Source organism: Corvus kubaryi, unplaced genomic scaffold (genome assembly GCF_017639235.1).
Source record: "Corvus kubaryi isolate FWS band 111438036 unplaced genomic scaffold, C.kubaryi_AGA036_p1.0 split3-73, whole genome shotgun sequence".
NCBI lineage: Eukaryota > Metazoa > Chordata > Aves > Passeriformes > Corvidae > Corvus > Corvus kubaryi.
This window is the reverse complement of record NW_024582091.1, coordinates 29928747-29956322: the sequence shown is the minus strand read 5'-3', so window position 1 is coordinate 29956322 and position 27576 is coordinate 29928747. Positions and strand designations below refer to the sequence as shown.

The following is a 27576-nucleotide window of genomic DNA, read 5'->3' as shown; positions in this document are numbered from 1 at the left end:
CCGCCGCTCGGGCTCCGCTGCCGCCTGCGTCGGGCCGGGCCGGGCAGCGCGGCCAGGAGAGGAAAGGCTGGCGCGCCTTCTCGCAGCGTCCCCGAGAGCTTTGACGCCGCAGCCCGGCGGGGGCGGCGGCCGAAGGAAGCACCCGGGGCGAGAGGAGCCGCCTCGGGCAGTGGATCGCGGCCGGGGCGCTGGGCTCGATTCCCGGTAAGGCAGGCGGCAGCGGAGCCCGAGCGGCGGCGGGAGCCGGGCGGTGAAGATGGCGACCCCGGGCATGGGCTGGCAGCAGCCGCAGCACGGCTACGGCGGCGGCTCCGCGCCCGGCGCGGGAAAACTCGGCTCGGGCTCGGCACAGGCGGGGCTGGGCGCCGAGCACAGCCCGGACCTGCACTTCAAAATGAGCAAGAAGATCGCCCAGCTGACGAAGGTGAGGGAGGCGCGTCAGGTCCTCCGCCGCCTTCGGTGTCTTCCTCCTCCGCTCTGTTTCCCTTCGCTCCTTGCCTTTATGCGGGCAGCGATGGGCCTGGAGAGGGACAGACTATCGGGGCTGATGGCAAATCCGGGTGGGATGCGGCCGGATTTGTACCCCGGAGGCCAAGCCTGGAGCGCCCTCGGTCCCCGGGAGCATCACCCGGTCGCCGCGGGCAGGAGCGCGCCGTGGTCCCGCGGGGAGAGCTCCGGCGTTCCGGGAGCCGCGGGGCTGGAGAGGAGCCGCTCGCGGGAGCTGCCGCAGTACCGGCCCCCGCTAGTTGTGTCCGAATCCCGCCTGGCACAGCCAGGTATCCTGGTGTGCGGGAACGGATCCCTGGCTGCTGGGCTGGTGCTGGTTATTCATTCTGTGGAAATTGTAGCTCCTCTTCTAGCTCTAAGCCCTTCTCCGAGTCTCTTTAAACGGAGAAATTCAAGTGATGCTTGCCTTCCCCTTGCTGAAGTGCTGTTATTTAAGGTGTCTGGTAATAGCTTAAATGCCTTAGATGGTGAGGGTGAAGAAAATTTCTGGTCTGCTATTGCTGGTTGAACAGTTTTCATTATGTCATCCCTAGCCTGGAGAATACATTGTATCTTTGTGAGAGGCTGGAGTCAAGCTAGGAGGTGTTTTCAAAGCCTATTACAAAGGCAGGTAGGCCCAATGTTTCAGATGTGGCTGTAGCTGTGATTTACTTAGAAAAACTTAAGACATTGCTTTGGTGCTGTAATCTCTCTTGTGTGATGCTCAAGATGTAGGCAAATAACATTATTGACGAAATGGGAAGCAGATTATTTTTATTAAAGAGAAAGCAGAAGTAATTTTTGTCAGGAATTTATTTAATAGCTGGAACGTTTAAAGGTATTTTTAAAGCACTGTGGGAACTGCCAGTATTCTTAACATGTATGCTAAAATGGATGAAGGTGACATTTCATTGGAACTAAGAGTGAAGAGAAGGAAGACTGCTGGCAGTCTCACAGTGGAGACAGTTCATATTTATGTACAGTTGATGCACCATTGACCAGTTAAAAATAGTACTTATCGTGGCACACTGTGCACCTTAATATTTTGGAAAGCTGATGGCTGAGGGGTATCTTGTCCTTGAATTCAAAGTCCAGTTTCTTTTGATGTTAACATCAGTGGAACACTAATTGCATAAAGAGAAAAGTTGGACTATAGTAAGATGAAGAATCTCCTTGGTTTTGCTCCATGTGCAGACAAATAATGAATTAAAACATTAAAGATGTTACTACAGATTTGTGCTCCCTAAAAGGTGTAAAAAGCACCTGGAGACCTTAAATGTGTTTTAGGCTTACTGTAAGGCCTGGGTGAATATGTAAAGTCAAAGAAGAACAACTTATATTTGTGTGTGTGCCTTTGATATATTTCCCTTACTTTCTCTAGGAAATTACCCAGCAGTTTATAGTTTATTTCAGGAACAGCATTCCAATTCTGATGTGAAGTCATTTGTGTGTTACCCATGAGTTCCACATCACTGGACATGTACCATGTGCACTCTCACTTATTATGCGTCAGATATCTTGAGGTGGATGTGAGTTAATTATGGATTTAAATGCATGGTGCTGAAATATTTTGAACTCACCTGCTGGAAAATGTAAAGAGAGTGAAAGTAAATACCTTTTTTTTTTTCATTTTTTTTTATGATCCATAGTAGGGTTCATCTAAAATTCTATATATTGTGTACAAGTCTGTCCTGACAAAGATTTCAGATTAGTGAAAATAAAAGCTGAGTTGTTTTCTGCTGTGTATTTAAAATAATTGCAAACTATGTGCTTGTACAAGGAGTTTACAAGTGAATTAGACTTTTGCAGGACTGGAGTCTTGTATGTTTCCCAGTGACTTCTGGCAGTGTTTTAGTTTGTGTGTTCTGTTTTCAAGTTTTAGGGAGAAAGCTTGGAAAATCAGTTGATCTTTCTATTGAGTGAAGGTCTGGAGTGAATAATAGTATTTTTAAATGTAAACCAGGGTGTATATAAAAATACGTCTCTTGCACCTATTTCAGCAATAAAATTAAGATTTTAACAATTAGGATTAAGATTAAAGGTATTACATAAAATGAATTTCATTGAGGTAGAGGTGCACATTTTGACTGTTCTGTAGCTAGAGGGCTCAGGTCCTACATTTCTGTTTATTACTTGACCTTTCAGGAAGGGAGGCTTAAAAGAATTATAGAAACTTCTGGGTAAAGTATGATCTAAACTTTCTAATCTGCTCTAGAATCTGAAGCTTGATTTGATAACTGGCTGCAGAAGTTAATCCTTGAGAAAGGAGTCAGGCTACGGGGGGAAAATATAAACATAAAAAACTTTATTTCCCTAATTGAGACTTAACTCTCACAGAAGAATTAACTTCACTTTGCAGAAGATTCCTTGAAGTAAGTTGTTGCAAAAAGATTTTAGAATATTTCTGTTAAGGTCTGTTGACCAAATTCTGCTGTTCTAGCTTTTTCAAATGCTTGCCAGCAGATGTGCATAGAATTCTTCTTCAGTAGTCTAGGAATTTATTGTTTGGAGTACCACTTCTTAATTGTGCTTTTCAAGTTGCTTAATGTCTTATATATAAGATACTTCTCACATCTTTCAACTGTTTTCCCCATTTATTTAATTTTTGTTCCAGCTCTTCTCTAAGAGTGTCTTGAAGATGTGTTAACTCTCCCTTTGGGTTTAGAGCAGAAGGCACTTCATCAGGTCAAAACAAACCCACCATTATAGTGGGGTGAAAGGAAATCTAAATATTCATTGTCAAAGTAATGCACACAGTTGAGTTATCCAGACAACTTCTGTCTTTTGACAAAAGAAATGTGACTCCATAGTTTATTTTTGCCTATCCTTGTGCAGTGTGTATTATGAGCTGTGAGTAGGAGCAGAAGAAAATGCTTTCCCCACAGAAGATGAGGGTCACTCATGAATTAAATGTAAAATTCCAAAATTAGGATTCCTCAGTTATGTTTTTGCATTACTTAAAGAGAATCCGATGTTTTAGTCAAAACAATACAGAAACACAAAGTAAAAGGTGAAATTTGTTTAATAACCAGATTTAACCAGTAATTCAGAGTGAGGCGAAATAAGGTATGAATCCTTTTCACTAAGCAAAACACTTCTGAAGTGCTTAACTATATTTTTACTTTTGGGTGGGAGAGAAAGACTTGCTTGATTTAACTTTAATATGCTTAATTCACAGGGGAAGTTAAAACAAATGGTTAGAAATGCAGGTCTAAAAAAACCAAGATGATACTTCATGCTATGTTCCAACACTGTGGTAGTTTGTAACTGAAGCAATTTTAGGCCTTCCTATTCAGTATAAGCTCCTTATTTTCCGGTGTTTCAGAAGATCTGTGTGCCAGTTTGGGATAAAGTAGCATCTGACACAAAGATTAAAGCCAACAAGAAATAAACTGCGATTATGAGATTGCATAGATGTGTTTGTACTACTGCATGCAGGAGTGCTAATGCAGTGTTGAATTATGCCTGCTGCAGATGAAAATATGCATATATATTTAATTAGTTTGCATAAGACAACTGGAATAGAAACAAAAAGCAAGGTGCTGCTATGCTTACATCAGTAGGAGAGAATGGCATTAGTTTTCACGAGTCCCACAAGAGTTCAAGTGGCTTGTTTCTCATTCTGGATTTGTTGGGGTGTTGCTTTTTTTTTGTTTTGTTTCTTCTTTCTTTCTTTCTGATGTAGTTTGTAGTTTGAGCATTTTTGATTGAGAAATCCATATCCTAAGTGTGTCTGTAAAGTCTGTTGTGCAAGTTTTGTGACATCAACATAACTCTTTGACTTCTACAGAATAGCTGCATGATTTGTGCTGGGATTATAAAATGAGAATCTTCAGTATTGGTTTGGCTGTATGATATTTGTTGCAGAAATTTTACATTAACTGGACCAGCTCTGATGAGAAAGAAACACCTGCTAGTGTTGATTGATGAGAAAATATAACCTGGCAATGTGCTCTTACAGCCCAGAAAACCAACACAGTATCCAAGGCTGCATCAAGGGAATGTGACCAACAGGTCAAGGGAACTGATTCTCCGTCTCTGCTTTACTCTCCTGAGACCCCACCTGAGTGCCGTGTCCAGCTCTGGGGTCCCCCGCACACAAAAGATATGGACCTGCTGGAGCAAGTCCAGAGAAGAGCTCAGAAGATGATCAGAGGGCTATGGAGCAAGTCCAGAGGAGGCCACAAAGATGATCAGAGGGCTGGAGCACATCTGCTATAAAGACAGGCTGAGAGAGCTGGGCTTGTTCAGCCTGGAGAAGAGAAGGTGCTGGGGAGACCTTACAGCACCTTCCAGTACCTAAAGGGGGGCTGCAAGAGAGCTGGAGAGGGACTTTGGACAAGGTCATGTAGTGATAAAACAAGGGGGATTTGCTTTAAACTGAAAGAGGATAGATTTAGATTAGATACTAGGAAAAAATTCTTTACTGAGAGGGTGATGATGCACTAGACCAGGTTGCCCAGAGAAGCTGTGGATGCCCCATCCCTGGAAATGTTTGAGGCCAGGCTGGATGAAATTTTGAACAAACTCGTGCAGTGGAAGGTATCCCTGCCCATGGCAGGGGGGTTGGAATTGGCAGACCTTTATGGTCCTTTCCAACCCAAAGCACTGTATGATTCTGGAAGAAGAGTCTGTAAGTGCCATGAAGATGATCTCTACCCTACAGTTAGCATTTTTGTCTATTTAATAAAAAGAAACTGTATAAAACACTAATGTTTTTCCTTGGTACATACTTAGAGCTTGATGGTTCAGTTCTGGAAAGGTTCCAGAAAACTCAGTTCAAAGACTACATTAACAAAGTTAACCGAGACACATCATCCTTGAGTAAACAAGAAACTAGAATATGAGACTCCTGAGACCTGACTTCTGTTCTTAATTCTTCCAACAGCTTCTTGTCTGTATTTGGGAAACTACTTAAAAAAAAAAAAATTCATTTATTTTCCTTCTGTCTTCCTGTGTTAGAGAGAAGTACTTAGACAGTAGACATTAATGTTGTTGTTAATCCAGTCAGTTTCTAGGGGATGTAGATAGTAAATTTATTTCAAAGACTGAAGAGCAAATTTGATGATCTTTAATTCAGATGCTTATGTTTTTTATTGTATGTACTCTTTTTCTGGGATGGTTAAAGGTGTCCCTCAGCTATCACAGAATGCAGTTCTGTGGAAGGAAGAGCTTTAAGGTTTAACTTATATTAATGATTCTTAACAAAATGTTTCCAGTGAAACTTTGTCAGCTTTTATTTGGAAATATTCTGCCTCAGGAAACAAAACAACTAAACCTCTTGCAGAAAGTTCATTGTGCATAAAATTATAAGAAAACTTTAAAAACAGAGCCCTTAAAACCAGGGAAGACATGAGAATGTAAAAATCCCTGTAGAACTGTTTTGATGTTAGCTGTCATCATGTTGTAGTTGATGCCATTAACAGTTTCTACAAAACTTGAGATTTAGCTTTTTAAGCAGCCTTATGTCATCTCTCCAATGTGTGTTAACGCTGGCAGTAGGCCAGTATTTGTAACAGTTCTAGGACTGCATGAAAAGAGCTGAAATTTTGAGGCGGGTGTGATTTAAGTACATATTTTAATGTCAGTATTTTTCATATTATTCTGACTGGTAATGTGTGAATAGATATTATGTAACTACATTAAAAATAGTAGCAAGGACTAGAAGATCTGAAAATGTAATATTAGATATTCAATTAATTTACATTTCTCTGGAGATATTTAATTTTGTTTTGTGTTAATTATTCCAAAGATAGCTGAAGTAAGTCCTCTAAGAAGGGAGAGACTTCTTAGGTAGGAAATGAGAAACTTGCTCCAGAAATATTGTGTCTAACTATCTCAAGATTTTTCTTTTTTTAATCATGCTAGTGTAGTCTCTCAGTCTTCCCTGTCAGACTCTTTCCATGTGGTGTTCCAACCGTGTCCTTATTCTGCAGTAATTATGGTCTTAGCAAGGGGTATTCACAGAAGAGAAGTTTCCTGTACCCATGATGGTATAAGGAGAAAGATGGAACTGGGTAAAAATGTCATGTCTTTAATACTATCTGGTATAGTTCAGAAGAAGTAACTAGAGCTTTCAGACTCTCCATATCTTCTTCAGAACTTCAGTAAAATCATCAATTATTGTCTTTATCTGAATACTTCCTAGGTGATGCACTACAAACTGCTTTAAAGCAGCTGTGGCTTCTAGTTTAGACCTGAAGAGGTCTTTCTTAGCTTCCGTGTTTTGTAGGACAAAAATTACAGAATTTGGTGGTTTAGTTAATAAGGACCATATATCTCTCAAATGGTTCTTCCCTTCATTATCATTGCAAACCTATAAGGTGAGACTGCAGGGGTTCTATGTTGGCCTGATATGGGTATATTTTACAGCTCAGTGTTGTGATGTGTGAATTAGGTCAATGACTTTACAGTCTTTTATCACAAGACATCAAAAGAAGGAAGGAGGACAAGAACGAAATATTTTTAATATTAAAAAAATATTCAAATTAATTCCTTTGCTCTCCACCCACATAGTTTTAGTGGTTGACTGGTAACTCAGAGTTCTTCTGAGGCCACTGATAACTTAGTGTTCTAAAGATATTTCCCATATGCATGTGTAAAAGATATTTCCCATATGCATGTGTAACTGAAAGTGTGATGTTGAAAAACTGATCACACATTCACATATGTTACTAGTCTAAAATGCCTCTTTAATACACTTGTGCATATATCAGCTTTATTTTGATTTGGGTTTTTTTTTCTCCTCATTTTACAACCATCCAAAAGAATAACAAAAATGAAGAGATAAATAAATTGTGGGAGAGGATAAATAACATGATGTGGCAGCTGGGGACATAGTTTAGTGGTCAACCTGCAAGTGTTAGGATTTCAGTTGGACTTGATGATCTTAAAGATCTTTTCCAACCTAGTGACTCTAAGATTCTATATGCATCCTCTTGTTTATTATTCACTGCTATAATGAAATAATATAGAGTTACAAGGAGCTGGAAAGTGAGATGTTATTGCTCTGGTCTGTACTTCGGCTTTTAAATCCGGCACATCAACACATTAAGGATATTTAAAGAAAAACTTGAAAGACATGGATTTTACTACAAACTTCAATGTTAACAACGTGTCAAAATTTAAAAACTAAAGAAGAAAGAACATTCAGGACATAAATGAAACCTGATACTGCAACACCCATGAAGTTTAAAATCTGCCAACCTTTAGCTGCTTTTTATATAGGACAATATAAACCTTACAAAAAGAAAAAAAGAAATATTTTGAATATTTAGTGCTTTTGGGTTCTGTTGTTGTTACTGTTTTCAGCTAAGTACTGCATTATGAAAGAAGGCTTTTGCCGTTTTCTTTTTAGATGAAAGTGTCAGTTCAGAGTTAAGAACACAATACTGAAATGCATTCCTTCAGATGTAAAAGTTGTAAACTGGAGAGTCTTTTATGTATATTTGAAAAAGGAAATCAGTAGTTGAACTCTGTAACTCTACAAGGTATTTATAGATTAATTACTTCATACATTGTAAATTAGTATGGGCAGAGCACTCTGAAGTACTCAATCCCGTAAGGAGTTTTGATTTGACAAGTCATACAAAAATGGATCAGCAGAAGACAGTCTGGTGGGTTTTTGGTGGTGTTTTTTTTGTTGTTGTTGTTATTTGAAATATGAATCTGCAAAGAATTTGTTTCAAATTGACAGCCTTAGCACTTCTTTAGAAGAAGTCAGATTGCAATTTAGTATTAAACATTGTGGTTTTGTACTTTCTTCAAACACAGTAAAATTGTATTTGGCAACAGCATTGCTTTGCATGTTTGGATATTTCTGTATTGTCATGCAACCTCTTGGTTACACATAGTTTATATTTTAATGTCTAGAAGTACAATTAGAGGTGGACTGCATCTAATACATGCATAGAAGTGTTATTTGTCCTAAGTCATTGTTTTGGTACAGCAACTTTTAGCCTTGGGTAGCTTCTAAGCACTTAAATTACTTCAGTAACTCATTCTCTGAAATCAGGCTTTGGCTTTAATAAAAACAGTAATTTTCTCAGTGATACTACTGTTTTCCACCCTTCCAGTTCTCCACTGAAGCTTCATTCTCCTTTGAACTGTATTGAGGAGGAGGGCATTACCTTAAAATAGTCACTAACTTTTTCTAACTGTTTGCTGGCTTGCTGCTAAATAAACCCAGCAAATCTCAACATAACATTATGAAATCAGATGTATATGTCTCTTGGCTGATACAAGTTTGGCAGTAGTAAGCCAGGCATCTGTGTATTCTTCTAATGACTGATGTCATACCAGTAACCAAAGGCATTGCATTCCAAAAATAACCAGGAGAAACAAAACAGTCTAAAGCTATTCACCATCTTGTCCTACTTAATGCATATTACCTGGTTCTGTTTCCTTAGCCAGGCTCTTCTAACTGAATCTAGAAGGCTAGGAGGAGGAAGGAGAAAAACCTTTTGCTGAAGTTGTCACTTGACTAGTATCAAAATGACAGCTTTTAAAAATAGCTAATGTTAAAAAGTTCATGAAGTCCTTCTTCAAGATGCTGCCATTAAATGAAAGACAACCTTTTAGCTACAAGAAGTAGTATGAGGTGAATATGAGAAGTAATAGTTTTCTATTTTAATTTTTATGAGAATCTTTCCAGCCAGTTTCCTGAAATTTAATTTCTATAAACCTGAATTGTAATGTGTTCAGAAAACAGGTGTGCTATAATCCAAAGATTTTTTATTAGAACAGTGGTTTTGCTCACAACATGATTGAAAGCTATAACTTTTAGTAAAGGTTGTCTGACACTGCCTTCTCAGATCTAGTATGTTGCAGTGTGGATGCTGATGTGTTTGGATGGGTTGTACTAAAATGTATTTCAGTAATCTTCTATGACTGTCTTTGTCCTTTTAAAATTTGACAAATGAAGATAATGGGAAATTATTTCTTTAATAAGGATTAGGGAAAATACTTGATTTTTTAAATTTAACTGCTTTATGTAATTGTAAGTGTAGGTTTCACACTTAAAGTTTATTGTAGCTGGTTGTAATAAGTAATCAACTTATATGTTTATATCTAAAAAAAAAAAAGGCAAAACACCTTGAACATCTATGTGTCTTCTCAACATTAACCTGTCTTGTCAACATAGCTCATTTATTAAAGAAAGTATTTTATGTGTTGTGACACAGAATGGTAGAAATTTATTTGAAATTTCGGATCCATTATTTTGTCTGGGTTGTTCACTAGCTTTCCATATATTGTCTAACATTATAGTGTTAGCTTAGAGTTATATGCCATAAAATTCAGCCAGTCCTCTCCCCAACCCCCCCTCTGTTTTTTTCTTTTAAAAGCTAATGTCCCTTTGCTTTATGCTGAGACTGGACTTCGACATAAAGCTCAGTTTACGTATTCTTTGAGCTGACCTGGAAGTGTTCTGTGGCCATTATTTCTATTCCCATTTTTGTCTTGTCTTCCTTTATTTCTTGATTTTTGTCTTGTCTTCCTTTATTTCTGTGCTCTGTTTCACACCTTGTGAATGGTCCACACTGTGGATTGAAAAGGTATATATGGCAATTTGGTGTATTAGGTATATTCTGTTTTGCCTCCAAATATCTAATGCATGAGATCGTAATTCTTACCGTTTTGGGCAGACACTGTTTTAGGAGGTATGTTCTGAACAAGTGAAGAGCCTGAAGCAAGTTTAGCTTCTGTTGGTTTGTGTTCTTTTCCACAGCTGTGAGTTGATACTCTAGAATAAAGTAGATTTCAAATACCAGATTGTTGGGGGAAGGGCGGGGTGTTTGTTGCTGGAGTTTTTTGTTTTGGTTTGTTTGTTAGTTTGTTTTTTTGTCAAAGCTGTTGGTGTACTAGACTCTTTTTCTCTAATGGAAATTTTAAAATGTTTCGGGTTGGGGTTTTGTTGTGGTTGGTTTTTTTGTCTGGTTTTTTGTCTCTGTGGGGTTTTTTTTTTTCTTATAGGCCTACGCTCCCTCGTCCCAAGGGAAATTAAATTTCCTGCTTTCAAAAATCTGTTAGCTTGGTAAAGTTGTAGACAGAAGTAACATGACTTCTCACTCTAGGATATAAAAAAAATTACATACTGATCATAAGCTCTAGCTTCTGTATGGCCCTATATGAAATTTTGATAAGGTTGGTCCCTTAATTAAAGTCCTGACTCACAAGCTATATTCAACTCTACATTCACTACTAATCTTGAGCCTCATCTGTTCTCACCTATGGAAAAGGAATTCTTATTAAAAAAAGGAGAATTTTTTAAAGCTTCAGAAAGAAATAAAGAAAATTCTCTGGTCTTGGAAGCATAAAAACCAGTGGCTTTGTTAAAGAATTGAGAGTAGTCTTAAGTTTACCTACAAGAACTAATTTTATCAAAGAACATGATCTATATATATCTAGTGAAGTGTGAGGCTGTATGTGCTTTTCTTGGGAGACTTGTGAGGCTCTCCTCTTGGGAAGAGGAGCCTTGTCAGGCACTTTGCGTATGGGCTGTGTTGGGTCTCTGTTGAATTGTTCTCTTGCCCTGTGTTGCCCCGTGGCTGTGGGGGTGGGCAGCAGCCCTGCTCTCTGTGGTACCGAGAGTGGGGCTGCCTCTATGTCTTATCCTCAGTGGCACTGGTGTCAACAGCAACAAAGTTTGACTTGGTTTATGCAAACCAGTGCATTTCCCTAGTGGCAAGATCTCGTTAGAGGCCCAGCTTATATAACTACGATTTCCCGAATGTTTTATGTAGTCGGTGTGGCAAGCTATAACATTGATTCTGCTGAACACTATGGAGGTAAGTGCAGAGAGTTAATTTCTCTGAAAGCGTGTGCCATGCCATTTTGTAGTGACTTCCCAAAAACCTAGCAGAATCAAAAAAAAAAAAAGAGGACAAAGAAGTGAAAATTTAAACAGGTACTGGCATTTTTCAGAGTTGTGTCAGTTAGTAAGTTAAGAAATGTTTGAGAATATTTGAATGAACAGCAGCATTTTCTTAATTTTGTCAGGACTCTGAAAGAGGGGTTTATGTTTGATTTTTCTAAAGCTGACTTAGGGAATATACAACAAAAAAGGGATTAATTCCTACAGGATTTCTATTTGGTTTTATTCTGTTCCGAAATAACTGCATTTTTACCTTTTAAGGGTCTTAAGAAGCTGGAAATGCAATTGTCTTGTCATAAAATTCACTAAAGATATGTCTTTTATTTCTGGATGTTGCCTGAAGCATCTTAGGTTCACAAGTCCTCTAAATAAGAGGAAATTGCCTCTTGAAACAACATACTACTTAAAACCCCTTACTTTGGTGATTAACCAAATACAGTGATACGTGTTTGTAAGATGACTACCATTTTCACACTTTCCCTCCGCTTAGGTATTACTACTTCTTGTTTCGGGGAGTTTTGAACGTGATACTACTTTCCTGAGAAAAAATTCATTTGTTTGTGTTTGGAATAATTTTGTAGAATGAGGATCTCTAGGGATCTGTGTTCCTGAACGGCTAAAATCAGATATGCAAATATTCAAGAAATAAATCTGAAAGGAAATGCAGCTCTGAGACAAACGCAACTTGAGAATAGCCCCTTGGTCTATCCTGTTTTCCTTGCAGCTATTTAAGGTCTAGTCATATAGCAGATGTGTCATCTATAGTTTAGATAGGTGATTAGAGGGTAAATGGGATTCTTTCTCACAGGGAAGGAGATTGGGGAATTTGTACATCTGTTACTAAATCTTATTTATTTATTTATTTATTTCTTCAGTGTGTTTCTCAAGATTTAACTGTCTTGGGAAATTTCCTGAAGCTACTGTGCTGCAGATTTGTAACATTTGTTTCTGGCATAACCTGATTAATAGAGGTTGCCAGAATTGAAAAGGGGTTTTGACTGGGTGTTGGTACTGGCACACCTGTCCCAGCACAATGGTATTGATTTGTGGTTGCAAGTACATCCCACATGAGTCTGTAACAGGAGGAAATAGTTGTTTCCAGTTGAATGAACAATGAATACTTACATTTATTGGGATACACAATGAATTAGTTGGATACTCTGCATTGAGTTCTGGTGTATTTTATATCCGGTTCTGTGATTGAAGACTGCCCAAAATATAGGAGGTATACTGAGAACTTAATGAAAACTATGGAAAACTGACAAGTACAAGCACTTGTTTAACTTTTTATCTGTAAAATGAGACATTTCTGAAATGTACATAGCTCTGTTGTTATGCATGAATCTGTTCATTTTTAATGAACTTACCGTAAAAAAGCCTTACACTTTCATGGAAGAGATTTTGTTTTGGAAGCTGTATTGTCTCTTTAACCCTTAAACTGTAAGTAGAAAGCAATGGAAATTCTCTTAAAATATGGATTAAAATTAGGAGAGGATCTGCTGGAAACAGAACAGAGCTAAATATCAAAAACTTTGATCTTTTTAGAACCTTTCCTGACTGTATAATGGGAGCAGTGGTGGATCAGTAGCTGGAGATACTTGTGCTTAGTGTGTAAAAGTGATTTGAAAAACACACCAACAAACCAAAGCTTAAATGGCATTTGCTAGCTGATTTGAAATTCAACTTTTAAAAAGTATTGGAAAACTTAAGCAAATTTGCTGTTGATTGTTACATGTCTAAGTCTGAAAACCAAGTTGTTCCATGCTGTCTCTTAACAAGTTAAGACATGAGTTATAATTGCACTGAATTACAGCTGGTGTATTGACACCTGCGTTGTACATAGAATAGTCTTAAAATGGGCCTTGGAATGATATCTCAGTGTGTTCGTTGTGTATTAGTTGTATAGATAATTCTTAAATTTTTTTCTTAGCTAATTGCGTCTTTTGCAGTATGCCACCAACTTACCTTATTTTTGTTTCCCTTTTTGTGTAAAAAATGGAAGATTTTTGCAGTAGTAGTCAGAACTAAGCATGTTTGTATGAGACTGAATATATATAAACTGACAGGTGTGTGATACAGACCTGTATGCACTGGAGGCCTTGAGCTAATTATTTGATGTGAAGTTGCACACAAGTGCTCCGTGATTTTTTTTTTTTTCTTTCTTCCAAATCTACTTGTTTGATTTATATGTATTCCTTGATTTAAGATTGCCACTGTTATCTCATTTGTTGAATTTTAAGAAAGGAAGTAGTTGATGCTGAAGAAAGAAGACTTCTTGGTTTTCCTTTAATCATCTTTATCATAGATTTTCTTCTTAGGGTAGTTAATCACAGCTGAAACTTGAGGTCTTGATGAAGATTCTTATTTGACTGACCCTTGAGGTGTGGGAATTTTGTTGGAAGTGAAAAATTCTGAACAGTCTTACCTACAGAATTCTATATGATGAAGTGCTTGAAGAATAGGAGTTAATGTCTCCCATTTTGTGTGGAATAAAGTAAGTATTGTAAAAGAGGCAAGTCTGGAAAATCATTTACAATATAAGTACTCTTAAAATAAGCTCCTTGTATTCCAGCTGCCAAACAGAAGCAATAGTAAAAGCCTTTATTGCAATTGCATGAGACAAGTTTTTAAGAATGTTCACTAGGGTAGCTCTCCAGAAGATTGTATCATTGATGAAGTTTGTATTCAACTGGATAGCCATAATAAGAAAGTACAGCTGTTGGACTGAGTGTTCAGGATTCTACTTTATTTAATGGAACGAATGAAAAAAAGAGATGCTTTAGGACAAAGCAGTATAATTGTATGCTTTTACCAGAGCATCAATTTTCTTGTAGGTCTCTAATGGAGATACTACGATTTTCCTACTTAAGCATACACAATTTTTTTTTCACTTTTTATTGAATGGTTTAGAAAACTTGTGGTGAAAGGAACTGCACAAACTTTAAGTAGATAGACTAGACACTACAATAAAAATGTTTTTAGTCTTTTTTTTTTTTTTTTTTTTTTTTTGGTGGGACTGTTTTTTAAGGAAATTTAAAATTGGTTACATCTCCACTGTTCTTTGTCATGTGCCTGTGAATTTTTTCCAAGTGTGTGCTAGACAAGTAGACATTAAAGTAGACTAAAAGCTGTCTGAACCTCTGGACTTTGTGTTGTGGTCAGCTGCGTGAAGCCCAGTTGAGGGCTGGTCACTAACAATGTGCCCTAGAGGCCAGTCTGTTTAACATCTTTGTTATGACCTGGGTGATGAGATAGAACACACACTCAGTGTTTGTAGCCAATACAAAAGTGAGACAAGTGGTTGATGAAACAGATGGTTGTGCTGCTATTCAGAGCTGGACAGGCTGGGGGAATGCACCAACAGGAACTTCCTTTGAAGGCCTATCTGGGGCAGCACAGCAAGGATGTGGCTAGAATTGACCGGCTGGAAAGAGCTGAGCAGTAAAGGCCCTGAGGTCCTGACAGACCACGAGTTGTGTGTGGGCCAGCAATGTGCCTTTGGCAAAGAAGGTCAGTGGTGTTCTGGAATGAGTGACACAGCAGTTCAAGGGAGGTGATCCCTCCCCTCTCCTCTGTGCTGGTGAAACACACCTGGAGTGCTGGGTCTGGTTCTAAGGCTCCCCTGTATGTGAGAGAGTCATGGACATACTGGAGCCAGTCCAGCAAAAGGCCACTAAGATGATGAGGAGACTGGACCATCTGTCATACTAGGAGAGGCTGAGAGCTGTGGCTGTTTAGCCTGGAGAAGGGAGGGCTCAGGGGGATCTTATGAATGTGTGTGTACACCAGACGGTGAGGAGTAAAGACGACTGAGCAGGCATATTCTTAGTGGGTCTCATGAAAACATAAGGCAATAGGCACAAACAAAAACATAAGAAAACACTTCTTTTTTTTTTTACTATGAGGATAGTCAAGTTCTGGCACAGGCTGCCCAGAGATTTTGAGGAGTTGTCTTCCTTGGAGACATTCAAAACCCACCTGAGTGAGGCCCAGCATAGTCTGTTCTAGCCGACCCTGCTTTGCATAGGGTCTAAGTTAGACTAGGTGACCTCCAGATGGGTCTTCCAACATCAGCCCTTCCATGATTTTGTATACACGGTGTTTCTGTAATAGCTGCTGTGTCAAATCTGTAAGTTGTGAGTGTCAGATGTCAAAATTAATAGTCATTATTGTGTAAATATTGAGATGTAGCTAGGAATTGCAGATTTTTTCCATTGCTTGATAGGTACCTGTAGGTTACTGGAAAGTATCCCAGTAGGCCACTACAAACTTGTCCTAGATTCATCTTGGGCTTGGCTTTGAAAATAAACTTGGACTCTTAACTGGTGACTGTGCCACCTTCTGCTTACTTTATGATTTTGTTTCTATAACCTAAACTTTTTTTAAAAAGTGGAATTAGTGATCAGTCTTTAATATGAACATGGATTATATTTTTTTGGTTACAATCTGGATTTTTTTATTCCAGAGGAAGGGAAGAGAAATTACTTCAAGGTAGTTTCTTTCTGATCCTTCTGGGAAAGTAGCTCAAATTCTTCTGCAGTTATTAAAAATTGCATGATTCTGGTTGGAATTGAATTTATTTATTCTAGAAACTTAGCACTTAGCATTAAAACTTCCTGAGGTGATTTCTAGTTAATGCCTTCTAGAAAGTGGAAAGATGCTGTAGATAAAAATACTGTGTTGGGAGTCTTGCAGTGTGTTTTTCAGTAATATTTCTTTCCTGCATAGCTGCGTACTTGCTTGGAAGGCTCCATGCCTTTACTTCATTAAACAAGCCTGGAAAGTAGAAAATCAATTATGAGCAAGAAGTGGATTTGTTTTCCAGTCTGCTTTTCAAAACACTGGTGAAGATTTCTTCTTTGCTCCGTAGGGGCTGAGTGGTATATTCTTATCTGCATGGTCTGTTCTGCTGGGAGGAACCACTAGATACTGGAATTGCGTAGGGTCTACAGAAATTCTTGATCAAATAAAACTCAAAATAGATCAGGCATTGAGAGGAAAAGATTTGCAGGCAGGGAGAGTGCAGAAATGAACTTTGTTTTGATGGGGAAGAGGAAACTGGGAAGACCTTTTCTCTGGCTTGTCATACAGTACTGCTGTTTTTTTGGGAAAACTGAATACAGAAAAAACCTTTTACTAGTGCTTTCATCAGCTCAACACTTGAGGACTCATCAGTAAGAATGAGTAGCATGTATGAGTGATAATAATGCTGACTATGCCTTGCTTTCAGGTTTACAAGCAAACTAAGAGGAAAAGAGATCATCTTTCTTTAGTGTCAACTTCATTTACAATTATCTGAAAGTGCTTGTGACATTTTCAGGTGATGACGCTCAGAAATATTGCTTTGGATATCCTCTAGAGCAGATTTCGAAATGGAGATGCTTTATTTTACTTTACATTTCTGCAGTTATTGTTCTGTCTCCATCATCCCTCCTTTCCTTTCTTCCCCACGTGCCAAATAAAAGAAAAAACAAATCCCTTTCATTCTAAATATTTAAAGTCAGTTCCCAATATTAGTGGGTACTTCTACAAAAATTATGTTTTCCTAAAAAGGAGGACAACTCAGCTTGCATACCTTTAGTTATTAAAAAGCTGTATGTTTCTAAGCCATGAATGGAAAAATCTAAAACCAGGCAATGACCAGAAAGGTTTTCATCATAAACATCTAGTGAAAAATAAATGTTTAAAAACATGACCCTTTGGCTGGTGAAAGTTAATAGGGGGTAGACTTGAAGGTGGAATGGATTAAGATCTAAGAGTAAGTTTTTAGTCTTGAGCTATAATGAAAATTAGCTTGAATGACAAAGCAATGAAATAGATTTAGAAGGAGATGGGACAGTAATTTTTTTGGAATTTGGATTGAGTGTTATGACTTATTTTTCTACATAATACAGATAACTACATGACTTAAATGTTTCTTTCTGATGAAAATAAAGTAGGTGCAAGTACAGATATGACTGTATGAAGAATAATTTAGCCAAGTCTAGCAAAAAAGGGAGACTTAAATTATAAATTATGTCAATATAATTGCTTATGACTGGGTTAGCCATTACTTATAGTGGCCTTTTCAAAAAAAGGATTGAAAATGGAAAAACTTAAGCTTTGATTTCAGACAATAAACGGAATCAACTGACTAATCTTACCCCTTTTATATGATTGTTTTTTTCACTCTAAATTGAGATTCTCTGAGTGTGATTGATTTGTTATTGAAATATATTTTGCAGAAAATTTCAACTTCTGTTCATCCTTTTAGGCTCTCATTGCTTCACTGTCAGTGAATGTCATCCTTTAAGGCATTTGATCCTACTGAAGACAACCCACTTCTTCAATACCTATTTTGCACCAAAAGGCTGTTTTTCTTCTGTGGATGCTTTTTCAAGGAGTAATATGGCATTGCTTTTTGCTAAGAAAAGGAATAATTGGTGAATTAGAAAGTATATTTTCCTTTTAAAAATAGATGGAGTGAGAGAAATTTCTGAATGAGATTGTCTGGGAAAAAAATTCCAGCTTTACTAACTGTGTCTTGACAAACCATTAGGATTTAATTTGATGATACTAAATATAGAAACTGGAAAAGGAAAGTATCAACTTACTATAGCTAGCAAGTAATTAAAGCAGATGGAAATACAGCATCTGTATTTTCTCTGCAATGTAGTTCGGAAACCACGCTGATGATTTGGGATGAACCAAATAATTTTAAAGTCGTGCTGAAGTAGTCTTAGGGGCATTGCAAATAACTGTTGTATTTTGATAACATTTGTATAGTAGAGCTCTCCGTATCATTTAAGCAAGTTTGAGTTTTAGTACCACTTAACTTGATTTACAAGTATTGGTTGAGTTTAAAAATAAGGGTTGATTTTCAAGGAGCCATTACAAAACATTTAAACTGTTTTCTGCTAGAATTGGTTCCCATTCTGACTAACTTTTAAAGCTGTTTCTAAACAATTTTTTCCTCTTTCGTAACAGTTTGTACTGTATTTCAATACAACAGTTTGTGTTGTATTGAAACATGTCATGAAAATATTTTTGGTGTCATAATGAGATTGAAACTTACATTAAACTCTGTTTTGACGTATTCTGCAAGTTGGTTTTACACTTCGGCACAGAAAGCAAACTTATGTGCCATTAACAAAACTAAATTTGGCACAGAAAGCAAACTTATGTGCAGCTAACGAAACTGAATGTCTCGCAGGTAATAAATTGCTTAGCAATCGCTCTGAGAATAGCGCAACGTGAATGTACAGAACTGGATTGGTGAATCCTGTGAACTTATGTAACTCCATTAGAGACAGCAATGCCAGTGTAGAACAGCTGAGCATTTCTCTCAGAAATAGATGTCGTGTAGTAGCCAAGTGGGGGATTAAGTGCCTGGTCGTACAAAGCACTAATGGTGATCTCTTCCCTAATTTGGTTTATAGTAAAGAGTTGTACTTCTATCCAGCTACTTCTTGTCTTTCTGTCAAGGTCTTCAAGTCTGCTTTTTTCCTCCTGGAAAAATTGTTTCAGTTCTAGCTTGTACAGATAATTCTAAGGTGTTCTACTCCTGAAAATTAGTTTAATTCAATCTGGCCAGTTGCCTGTCCATCTGCAACATTTTTTAATGGGTATCTTGGCCACTGACTAGAGATAATGTCTAGTGTTACTGAACTGAATACCCAACCCATCTCTCATAGCCCTGTGATATTATCTTGATATAGCTCTTCCCATTTAATCTGTATTTCTTGTTTGTTTGACATCACATCTGCTTGTTTTGCACCTGAATTTTTGCCTCAGCTGAGGATATATTCTGAAGGTTGTATCATATTTCATAGAGGCATAAAATCATTAATGTGGGAGAAGGCGTCCAAGATCGAGTCCAGCCTATGACCAAACACCATCATATCAACTAGACCATAGCACTAAGTGCCATGTGCAGTTGTTTCTTGAACACCTCTGGGGATGGTGTCTACACCACTTCCATGAGCAGCCCATTCTCATTCTTGACAACCCTCTCAGTGAGAAATTCTTCCTGATTTGGGTGGTGCAGTGTTGTATCTGTCAGTCATGCCTTAGACAGGTCATGATTCTTTTAAAAGCCTTTTAAAAGAGAACTTTTATTTCATCAGTGTTTAAATTATTTGCTTGTTTTGTAAGTAACTTTGCCGTGAAAATCCTGGAAAGAGCTTTCAGGATATAAGGTCTGTATGTTGTATATAGTGCAGGTTGTATCTACCATTGATTCTCACTTTTTTCTGCTCCTCAGTCTTCTCCTAGTCTTAGCAGGAACAACAGCTTCAACTGTTCTCCAAAATCTAAATTGCATATTGTCGAGGAATTTTTCCTCCTTTTCCCTCCTATTTTTAATTTTATTTTGATACATATTTGTAAGAGATATCTGCTCTTTTTCATCCTCAGAAAATAAGGTACAGTTATTAAATTCCTTTGTTCCATTATAATTTATTGTGGTGAGGAAAATACCCCACTTTTCCATTTTCTGCAGCACATCCAAAATAACCATATAAGAAAAAAACTGAGTTTTCTGCTAACCATATCAGGATGCCGTCTCTCCCTGTATTCAGTCAAAGGCTGCTGAATGGAATGGGGTTGCTCCCAAGTATCTCTTTCTGTGAGCCTCACATATGTGCTAATGCCTCTGTCAAATCCCCTTTCATCCCCCTAAGGTCTATTTCACTGGTGAGACCCAGTCTTGGAAGCACTCAGCTACTAGAGCAGAAGGAGCAACAGGGCCTGATTGCCCACTTGACCTCTTGTCACGGGTGAGCTCCTTCTTGGTTTGCTACTGATTGCTAAAATTACTTTCAGGATCACATATTGTTGTGTCCTGGCCCTGAGGCCTGAGGTTTAAACCACTCTTGACTGCCTGGCTTCTGAACTTGTGAATTCCATTCTCATCTTTCTGCTCAGCGTGTTGGGCTATCAAAAGACGTTCAGGTAATGTGCTCCTCTTTTTGAATCTGATTACCGAGTGCTCTGTAGCTTTACCTGCTGCCATGATTTTGATTTGTGTTACCTGATTGATAAAGGCTGTCCGTGTTCCTGGATTTGGACAAAGCACGTATTTCCAAGATGGGCTGTGGTAGCATAAGCTCCTGATTAGCTCCCAGACAGCCTCTCATTTGCTGTTTGGTACAACTCTAGGAGAAAGGAAACAGGCCACAGTGAATGAATGAGCTATTCGGCCATGCTGACCACTCTGTCCCTGTGCCAAGGCATGCTTGGGACATCTTCTTCAGGTGAGGACATCTCCTGCCCCATGATTAATTGGAACGTGGCATGCCTTTTTCTGATAATTAAATTTTAAGGTACAGGCACTGTAATAATTTATAATCACGATGAGCTCAAAATGCAAGCGGATATTTTAAACCAGTAGGATTTTTCAGACAATTAAAGAGTTAATGTTTCAGTGTGGGCCGTTCACAAATAAACAAAACCCAGGAAGGATTGTAAGTCAAGTAGCTACATCTGATACTGATCTGTACTTGGCAGTTCTGAAAGTAGAAATGGATTATCAGCACATCAGAGGAGCAGGTATTTAGGAGCGTGAAGAAAGCTACTCTAGGTGTATGGGCCCCTGTGACATGTTATACCTACTGTATATGGTATTAAACATCAGGAAACCTGAAAATAAAAAATGAAATTTTCCCCTGTGTTTTAATCTCAGTGTAGATGTTGGTGAGCAGTGCATGGCCTCGGACTTACCTTCTTTTACAGAAAATTAATTATAAGTGTTTAGGAATAAGTGTGAAAAAGAAAAATTTCTTCTTATCCAAAGGTAGAGCGCTAGTGGATATCTGTTCATGCTCAATACTTAGAAATTATGTTGAGCTTCATAGTGTCATTCTCTAAGTAATTAATTGTAAACAAAAGTCATTAGAGATGCTTTGGAAAGCTAGTTGCCGTAGTAAAAATAACCCAGTATCTGTTTTTAGAGTTCCTAAAGGAATAAAATACTGAATTTTACTTAGGCATAAATTGAACTAACACATGAAGACTGTTGAATATCATAAAGGATATTTTAATAATAAACTTCTTGTGAAAGTGTGTTTTTTAGGGAAAAAAATTTCAAGCTCTTGCCCCCTGTGGATTTTATTTCAAAGGAAGACTGGTATAGTTAGACCAGCCCTTTTGGAGGAGATGCTGTTGGCAGGGGACACTCCTTTTACACCTGCAGACCATATTTGTCCCTTCCCTGCTCATTGTGCTGTGCCCTTAAGGCACTGGCCCAGGTATTTAGATAGACTTGCAGTGAACCAGATAGCTGAAGAACAAGTGTCTTCCTTCCACCTTTTCTGTGATGTCTAAGAAATCCTGGCCTAAATTTCTTCGCTTGTTTCTGTTTTTGTTATCAGCAACACAAAGACCTTGATTGACAGAGCATCTTCTAATTGTGAGATTTCATAAGGGAGCAAAAGATCTTTCTAGATAAATGGATGGGTTTTTTAATTGGAATTTTGAAAATGAGAAAGATGGGCATACATAGGTTTTGAGGTTTGGATTTTTTTTTGTTATAACTGTCTACTTTTGTATGTAGTAATGGATTTTTAAGACTGTACTCTGTGATTGTGGTCAGCTTTTAGGAAAGGCTGTTTTAAGTGGCTTTGAAGTACTTTCCTGTATCACTGTATTCTTATCATGTACTAAGGAGAAGAAGTTAGTCCTGTAAAACAAACTTTTTCTGGGTATTAACTTGGTTATTTTATTTTGTCTTAAATCGATCATAAGATATATATTTTAAGTGCTTAAATATACATCTCATTTTTTGACATTATTTGACCAACAAGAAGAAAAGGGGAAAAATTAATGCAATACTCACTGTAGCAAAAAAGATATGATTGTTCGGGGCTATCACAGAGGAGACATTTCTATATAAAATTAATTCATGATAATGCTTGCAATTTTTTTTGATGTTTCTTGTTGATTTTGTAGACTGAACTTTTCTGTTTGCAACCTGCTGCACTTTTTACTGTTTCTCAGTATAACTTACTACTTTCTGTGTGTACCAACTCTTATCTGAGTTATAACTAACTCTGTTCTACCCACAGAGAGCAAGGTTAGGTCAGACATCTTCCAAATCACTAGCTGGTTATGCACGAGCATTTTCTTGTTGGCACTGTACTTGTGTGGTTCTCTCAAGAGACAAGCAGCACTGACAAAATCTGGGGATGCCTCCTGAGGCTCTGGTGTTTCAGACTGGTGTTCAGGTAGCAGCACCCTGGGAGAGCTGGAATACACAACAGTTCAGCTGAACAAGGCTGAACACAGTGCTCTGACCCAGGGATCCACACATGAAGTCTGAAATGGAAGTTTACCAAAGTCAGGTTGATGTTTGTGTAAGATGTGTGGTGATGTATTTTTCTCTTAGGTATCAGCTCTTGTTTTGATGTAAAATTAGAGAAAATGAACCATGTACATTTTTTGAGATATTTTCATCAAGTCGTAGACTATGGTTTTCTGTGCTGCAAAATAACTTGCACTCAATTCTAGTAATAAGGTGAATTACACCTTTGTGATTAGAAGCATTCCATCATGACTAAATTGCTGGCAGGAGCGGATGACCAAAGTACAGCTGACCATGAAAGAGTTAGTCAACTTTCCAAACCATAACATCTGGTTTGGGGTAAAAAATATTCCTCAGCCAAACTTTCATCTTTCAGCCACAAACAGTGTGGAACAGGAATTGCTGTTCATATTCCATGTAGTTAAAAACACCAGAGCTAATGCAGGGACTGACTTGCTTCACCTTACCGCATAGAATATAACTAAACAATCCAATAATTACTGGCATAAACAAGGTGATTACTGTTACTGACTTACTCTGTAGTGGTTCTTCGGACCAATGCACACAGTATTTCAGTAGATTCTTATTAATAATTATGTTACTGTTTTGTATAAAAAGTATTAGCTGGCAATCTCAGTATCTTTATAGAGTATGATTCTGTCTGTACCTCTGAAATGATACGCTGGCTGAAAATACGGTAAAGCATGGCAATGTGATAAGCATTGCTATGTGCAGTTAGAGTACAGCTGGAATAGTATGAATTACTCAAATAAGCAGTTTATGCTTCTTAGTATTATGCAGTTGTACTAAAAAAGCTGTTGGTGTTTTTAAAAGCATACTTGTAGCATTTACAAGCATGCTTAGCAGGGGTTCACGCTCTGATTTAAAAATAGTGCAAAACTTGTTTTATCTACCTACCTCCAATGTTTGCGATCTTACTGCTTTTCAACTTTCAGAAACTTACTTGAGAAGGAGCTGCTTATTTTAGCTAGAACTTTAAGTCTATTCATTTGCTCCAAGGTGCTTCAATTTCTGCTTGCATTTCATTGAAGTGCTGTTAAGTTGTTTTTGCTTAAGTTAGTACAGACTTTTTTCCCCTGGGTTCCTATATTAATATAGTGCATCAAAGTCTCAAAGATAGAATCTGATACAGCTATTCCATTTCTTTAAAAATACTGAGGTTTATAGTAATTTGATGGAGCTGGAATTCAGGCTGCTACAAGACTATGTTATGATGCAACATTCAGTTGCATGCATTTTATTTTTACATTTCCCATGAGATACCAATGCCCTTCATTTAGGGAATGAGTCGTGCTTGAATTTGAATTCAATTTGTTGCTGTTCAGTGCTTTTAGTAAGGAGCAAGTCAATGATGAGAATTTAAAGATATCTTCTGAATGTGGCATTGCACATAGATTTATTTTTCACTTGGAGTTTTCAGTGAGGTTTCCACTGCTAAATCATAATACCCTTGAAAATGCTTTATGATTTATACTTTCTGCAGATCATAGTGCTGCAGAACTTGAGACTGGAACACTGCCTGAAGTGAAGAACATCATGGCGCCTCTATGCACAAGGACAAGAGTCAAGGGCTGTTTTGAGTGTGGGATTTGACCTAGTGTTCTGCAAGTGCTGATTATAATGACCTGATCCTAAGTGTGAGGTTTATTTTTTTTTTTATAGTACCTTTTAAACTACCTTGTCCAGCTTCTCTAAGGAAGGCCTATTCATGCAAGATAGTGCACATAACATTTACAAAAATGCTAAACCCTCTGTTTTCAAGTTATTTTTGATATGAACAAGGAAGTTGAACACTAGACACCGTAAAAACAACAGGAAACAAACCTTTGGGATCCAATAGCTGAAGCTGTTTGTTGGTAACAGGAGGGAGTTGAAAGCTTTGTGATCAGAAGTTACTGTTGGATCACCAAAGACAATAAGAATATAAAAGGTTGAAACCTTGGGTGAAGGGCATTTCAATGTGATTCAATTCAAATTCAATGTGATTTTGCTAATGGAAGTACATGGGGTTTAGTTGTCATTTTTTGCAATGTTTTGGTAGAGTTTTATGAGTCTCTGTACCATGAAACTCTTGTCAAAATAGGGGAAAAAAAAATTATTTATCTGGGGAAGAAGAAAGCCAAAACTGTCCTTGATACCTGCAGATATGTAAGTAGTACTAAAAACAAGTTGCCAAACCTATATAAAACCTATGTTTTTTCCTCTTTCATTAAATAGCATGTACATATGTTTTAAAAAATTGAATTAAAATAAGTTTTTGTGATATTTTTAAGTTAATTCCTTGCTATATAAAGACAAGTGAGGCTGGGGGGTTTGGGTTTTTTACATCTAATGCTGTTTCAGAACATTTTTCTTTTTTCTTTTCTCTTTTCTATTGTAATCTGAAGCCTGTCCTTTTGGGTTTTTATGGCACACATAACAGAATGGGGTATGTTATTTCAGGCATAAAATTTAGAGTAAAGTGTCTGGACCTTTGTTCAAACAAACAAACATAAGAAGACCATGGCCAAAGTCTTGAATCTGCTCTTTCACTTATGAGAACTCTTTTGAGCTTTGTAGCTCATCTGAACACTAGTCTGTAGACACTTTCCCTAGTCTGCAGCGTAGAGGCTTTTGCTTGGCGTCAGGAGAGCAATTCTGTGCCTTCTTCATATTTCCCAGCCTTGAGGGCAAGTTGGCACAACCTTCCTCTGTTGCCTGGTTGAATGCTGTTGGAGGGCTGGTCTAGGTTCTGTCCTCAGTGAAAAAAAGAAAATTCCCTGCTGCTTCTTTGTTGTTCAGTTTTGTTGTTTCTTGTTAATTTTTAAGATATACAAGTTACACTGATCAGAAGACATTTTTTTTGTTCAGATGTTTTACAGCTCTGCTGCCTGTATATTTAGGAAGTGTGGGATGAATTGCTGGATTTCTTGAAGCAAAAGATTCCATTAACCCCACCATTGCATGAGTAGTTTATTCATTGGTAGATGCACGCAGATGCAGACACACATACTTCTCTGTACTTCCTAGTTAAAAACCAAGATGATGATCTGCTATGTTATGGGGCAGTTGAAACATCCCTTAGGATATATCTGGTTATGTTAAAACTTTCATTGAATGCTGGTGGTTTGGCTGCTTTCACAGCTTTCTTGAACTGCTTAGCTCCCTGGGCTCCCCAGATTGCTGGCTGCCCTGCCCTGATCTTTTCTGTTCAGCTGACTTACTCGCTGGGAAGTCAGTGAATTTATGTAGTAAGGGACCTCAGACCTTAGAATACGCAGAATGCTTACTAGATAAGCTGTCAAAAGTGAAATTGTATCTGGGCAACCATCAAGCTTACAATCCAAAATAACTAGTGTTTGCATTTTAGATGTTTCTGAAATGAAATATTTAAGAACAGGTAGTGTTTGGAAAGGAGAGATTTGAGATATGGTTTTTGTTCCAGTTTAATTTCTTCTTGTGGTATATACTCTGTGTATTATTCTCTAATGGAAGACTTGTGTTCAATTTTTTTTTTTAGTCTGTGCTTTGAACTATTTTAAATACATTCAGGGGGTTTTAAAATGCATTTTTAAATGTGTTTTTTCCGCCAGTGTATTTACAGCAAGAACATGGATATAAAGAAAGCTTTCATTAGGAAAATTAGGCATTTAAGAACAGAAAAACTACTCTACTCTACAGGATGTATAATAATATCATGACTAATACGGCACTTATGCAGTTACATCCTTAATAACATTTGGTAGTTTATTTGTATGATGAAAACAAGCCAGATTGGTTAAGTAGCTTTCAGAGTACCTAGGTATGTTTTTCTTAGGATTTAATAGATAACCAGAATGCCTTTTCTCTTAATATAATATTATTTCATGTTTTCAGGTAATATATGCTTTGAACACTAAAAATGATGAACATGAAGCAGCTATCCAAGCCCTTAAGGAAGCTCATGAAGAAGAAATCCAACAAATTCTTGCAGAGACCAGAGAGAAGATCTTGCAGTATAAAAATAAAGTGGCAGAAGAAATGGATCTCAAGAGAAAGATTCAGGTTTTGGAAGAGTCACTGGAAGATCACAAGAAGATGAAACATCAGGCATTGACAGAATTTGAAGCATATAAGGATAGAGTTGAAGATATGCAGCTTTGTGCAGAAGCTCAGCATGTCCAACGTGTAGTGACCATGTCGAGGGAAGTAGAAGAGATCAGAAAGAAATTTGAGGAAAGGCTACGAAGTTTCATACAGTTGCAAGTACAGTATGAGAAGGACAAGCGTACAGCTCTGGAAGACTTAAAAGCTGCCCACAGGCTTGAAATTCAAGAGCTTTTGAAGACTCATCAGAGTCAGAATGCTACTTTAAGTAAGGGGCAAGAGAAACTAGAGGAATTGCATAGACTGGAGCTGGAAGACTTGAACAGTAAAGTTGAAGAGTTAAGGCTGGAAAGAAAAAAGCTCATTGAGGACTATGAAGGCAAACTCAGCAAAGCACAGTCCTTCTATGAACATGAACTTGACTCTTTGAAAAGATCGCAGCTTTTTACAGCAGAAAGTCTACATGCTTGCAAAGAGAAAGAAGTGGAGCTAAGAAAAGAATTTCAGAACCAGGAAAGTATGTTACGGAAGAATCTGGGAAAGCTTAAAACTGAATTGCAAATGGTCCAGGATGAAGCTGCCAGTCTACGGGAAAAATGCCAAAAGCTTCAGGTGGCTCTTGGTACCGCAGAAAACAATGTTCAGGTGAGACTGATGATATGTTGTTCCCAAGACTGTGAATTTTCTTTTCCTATAGATACGATCTTTCTGTGTGGCTTCTAGGTTGAGGTTATTGGAGTGTGTAAACTTAATTTCCCATCACTTATACTTGCGCGTCATCTTCTTTGAATTTTTTTTCATTTATATATATTTTAAATTTATTTGTTTAATTAACAATGTTTTCTAAAGCAGC

At 37.8% G+C, this 27576-nt stretch overlaps 1 protein-coding gene across 8 annotated transcripts in view; it reads left to right on the top strand.

The window, feature by feature from the left end:
- The first annotated feature begins 14 nt into the window (after positions 1-14).
- Positions 15-27576, top strand: part of FAM184A (family with sequence similarity 184 member A) — a 74558-nt gene continuing 46996 nt past the window's right edge. For all 8 annotated transcript variants that reach the window (XM_042016716.1, XM_042016714.1, XM_042016711.1 and 5 more), the window contains exons 1-2: positions 15-424; positions 26514-27368. In XM_042016716.1, coding sequence (XP_041872650.1) covers positions 257-424; positions 26514-27368 — 1023 coding nt within the window. In that variant the 5' untranslated portion in view covers positions 15-256. The remainder of the gene's footprint in view (positions 425-26513; positions 27369-27576) is intronic.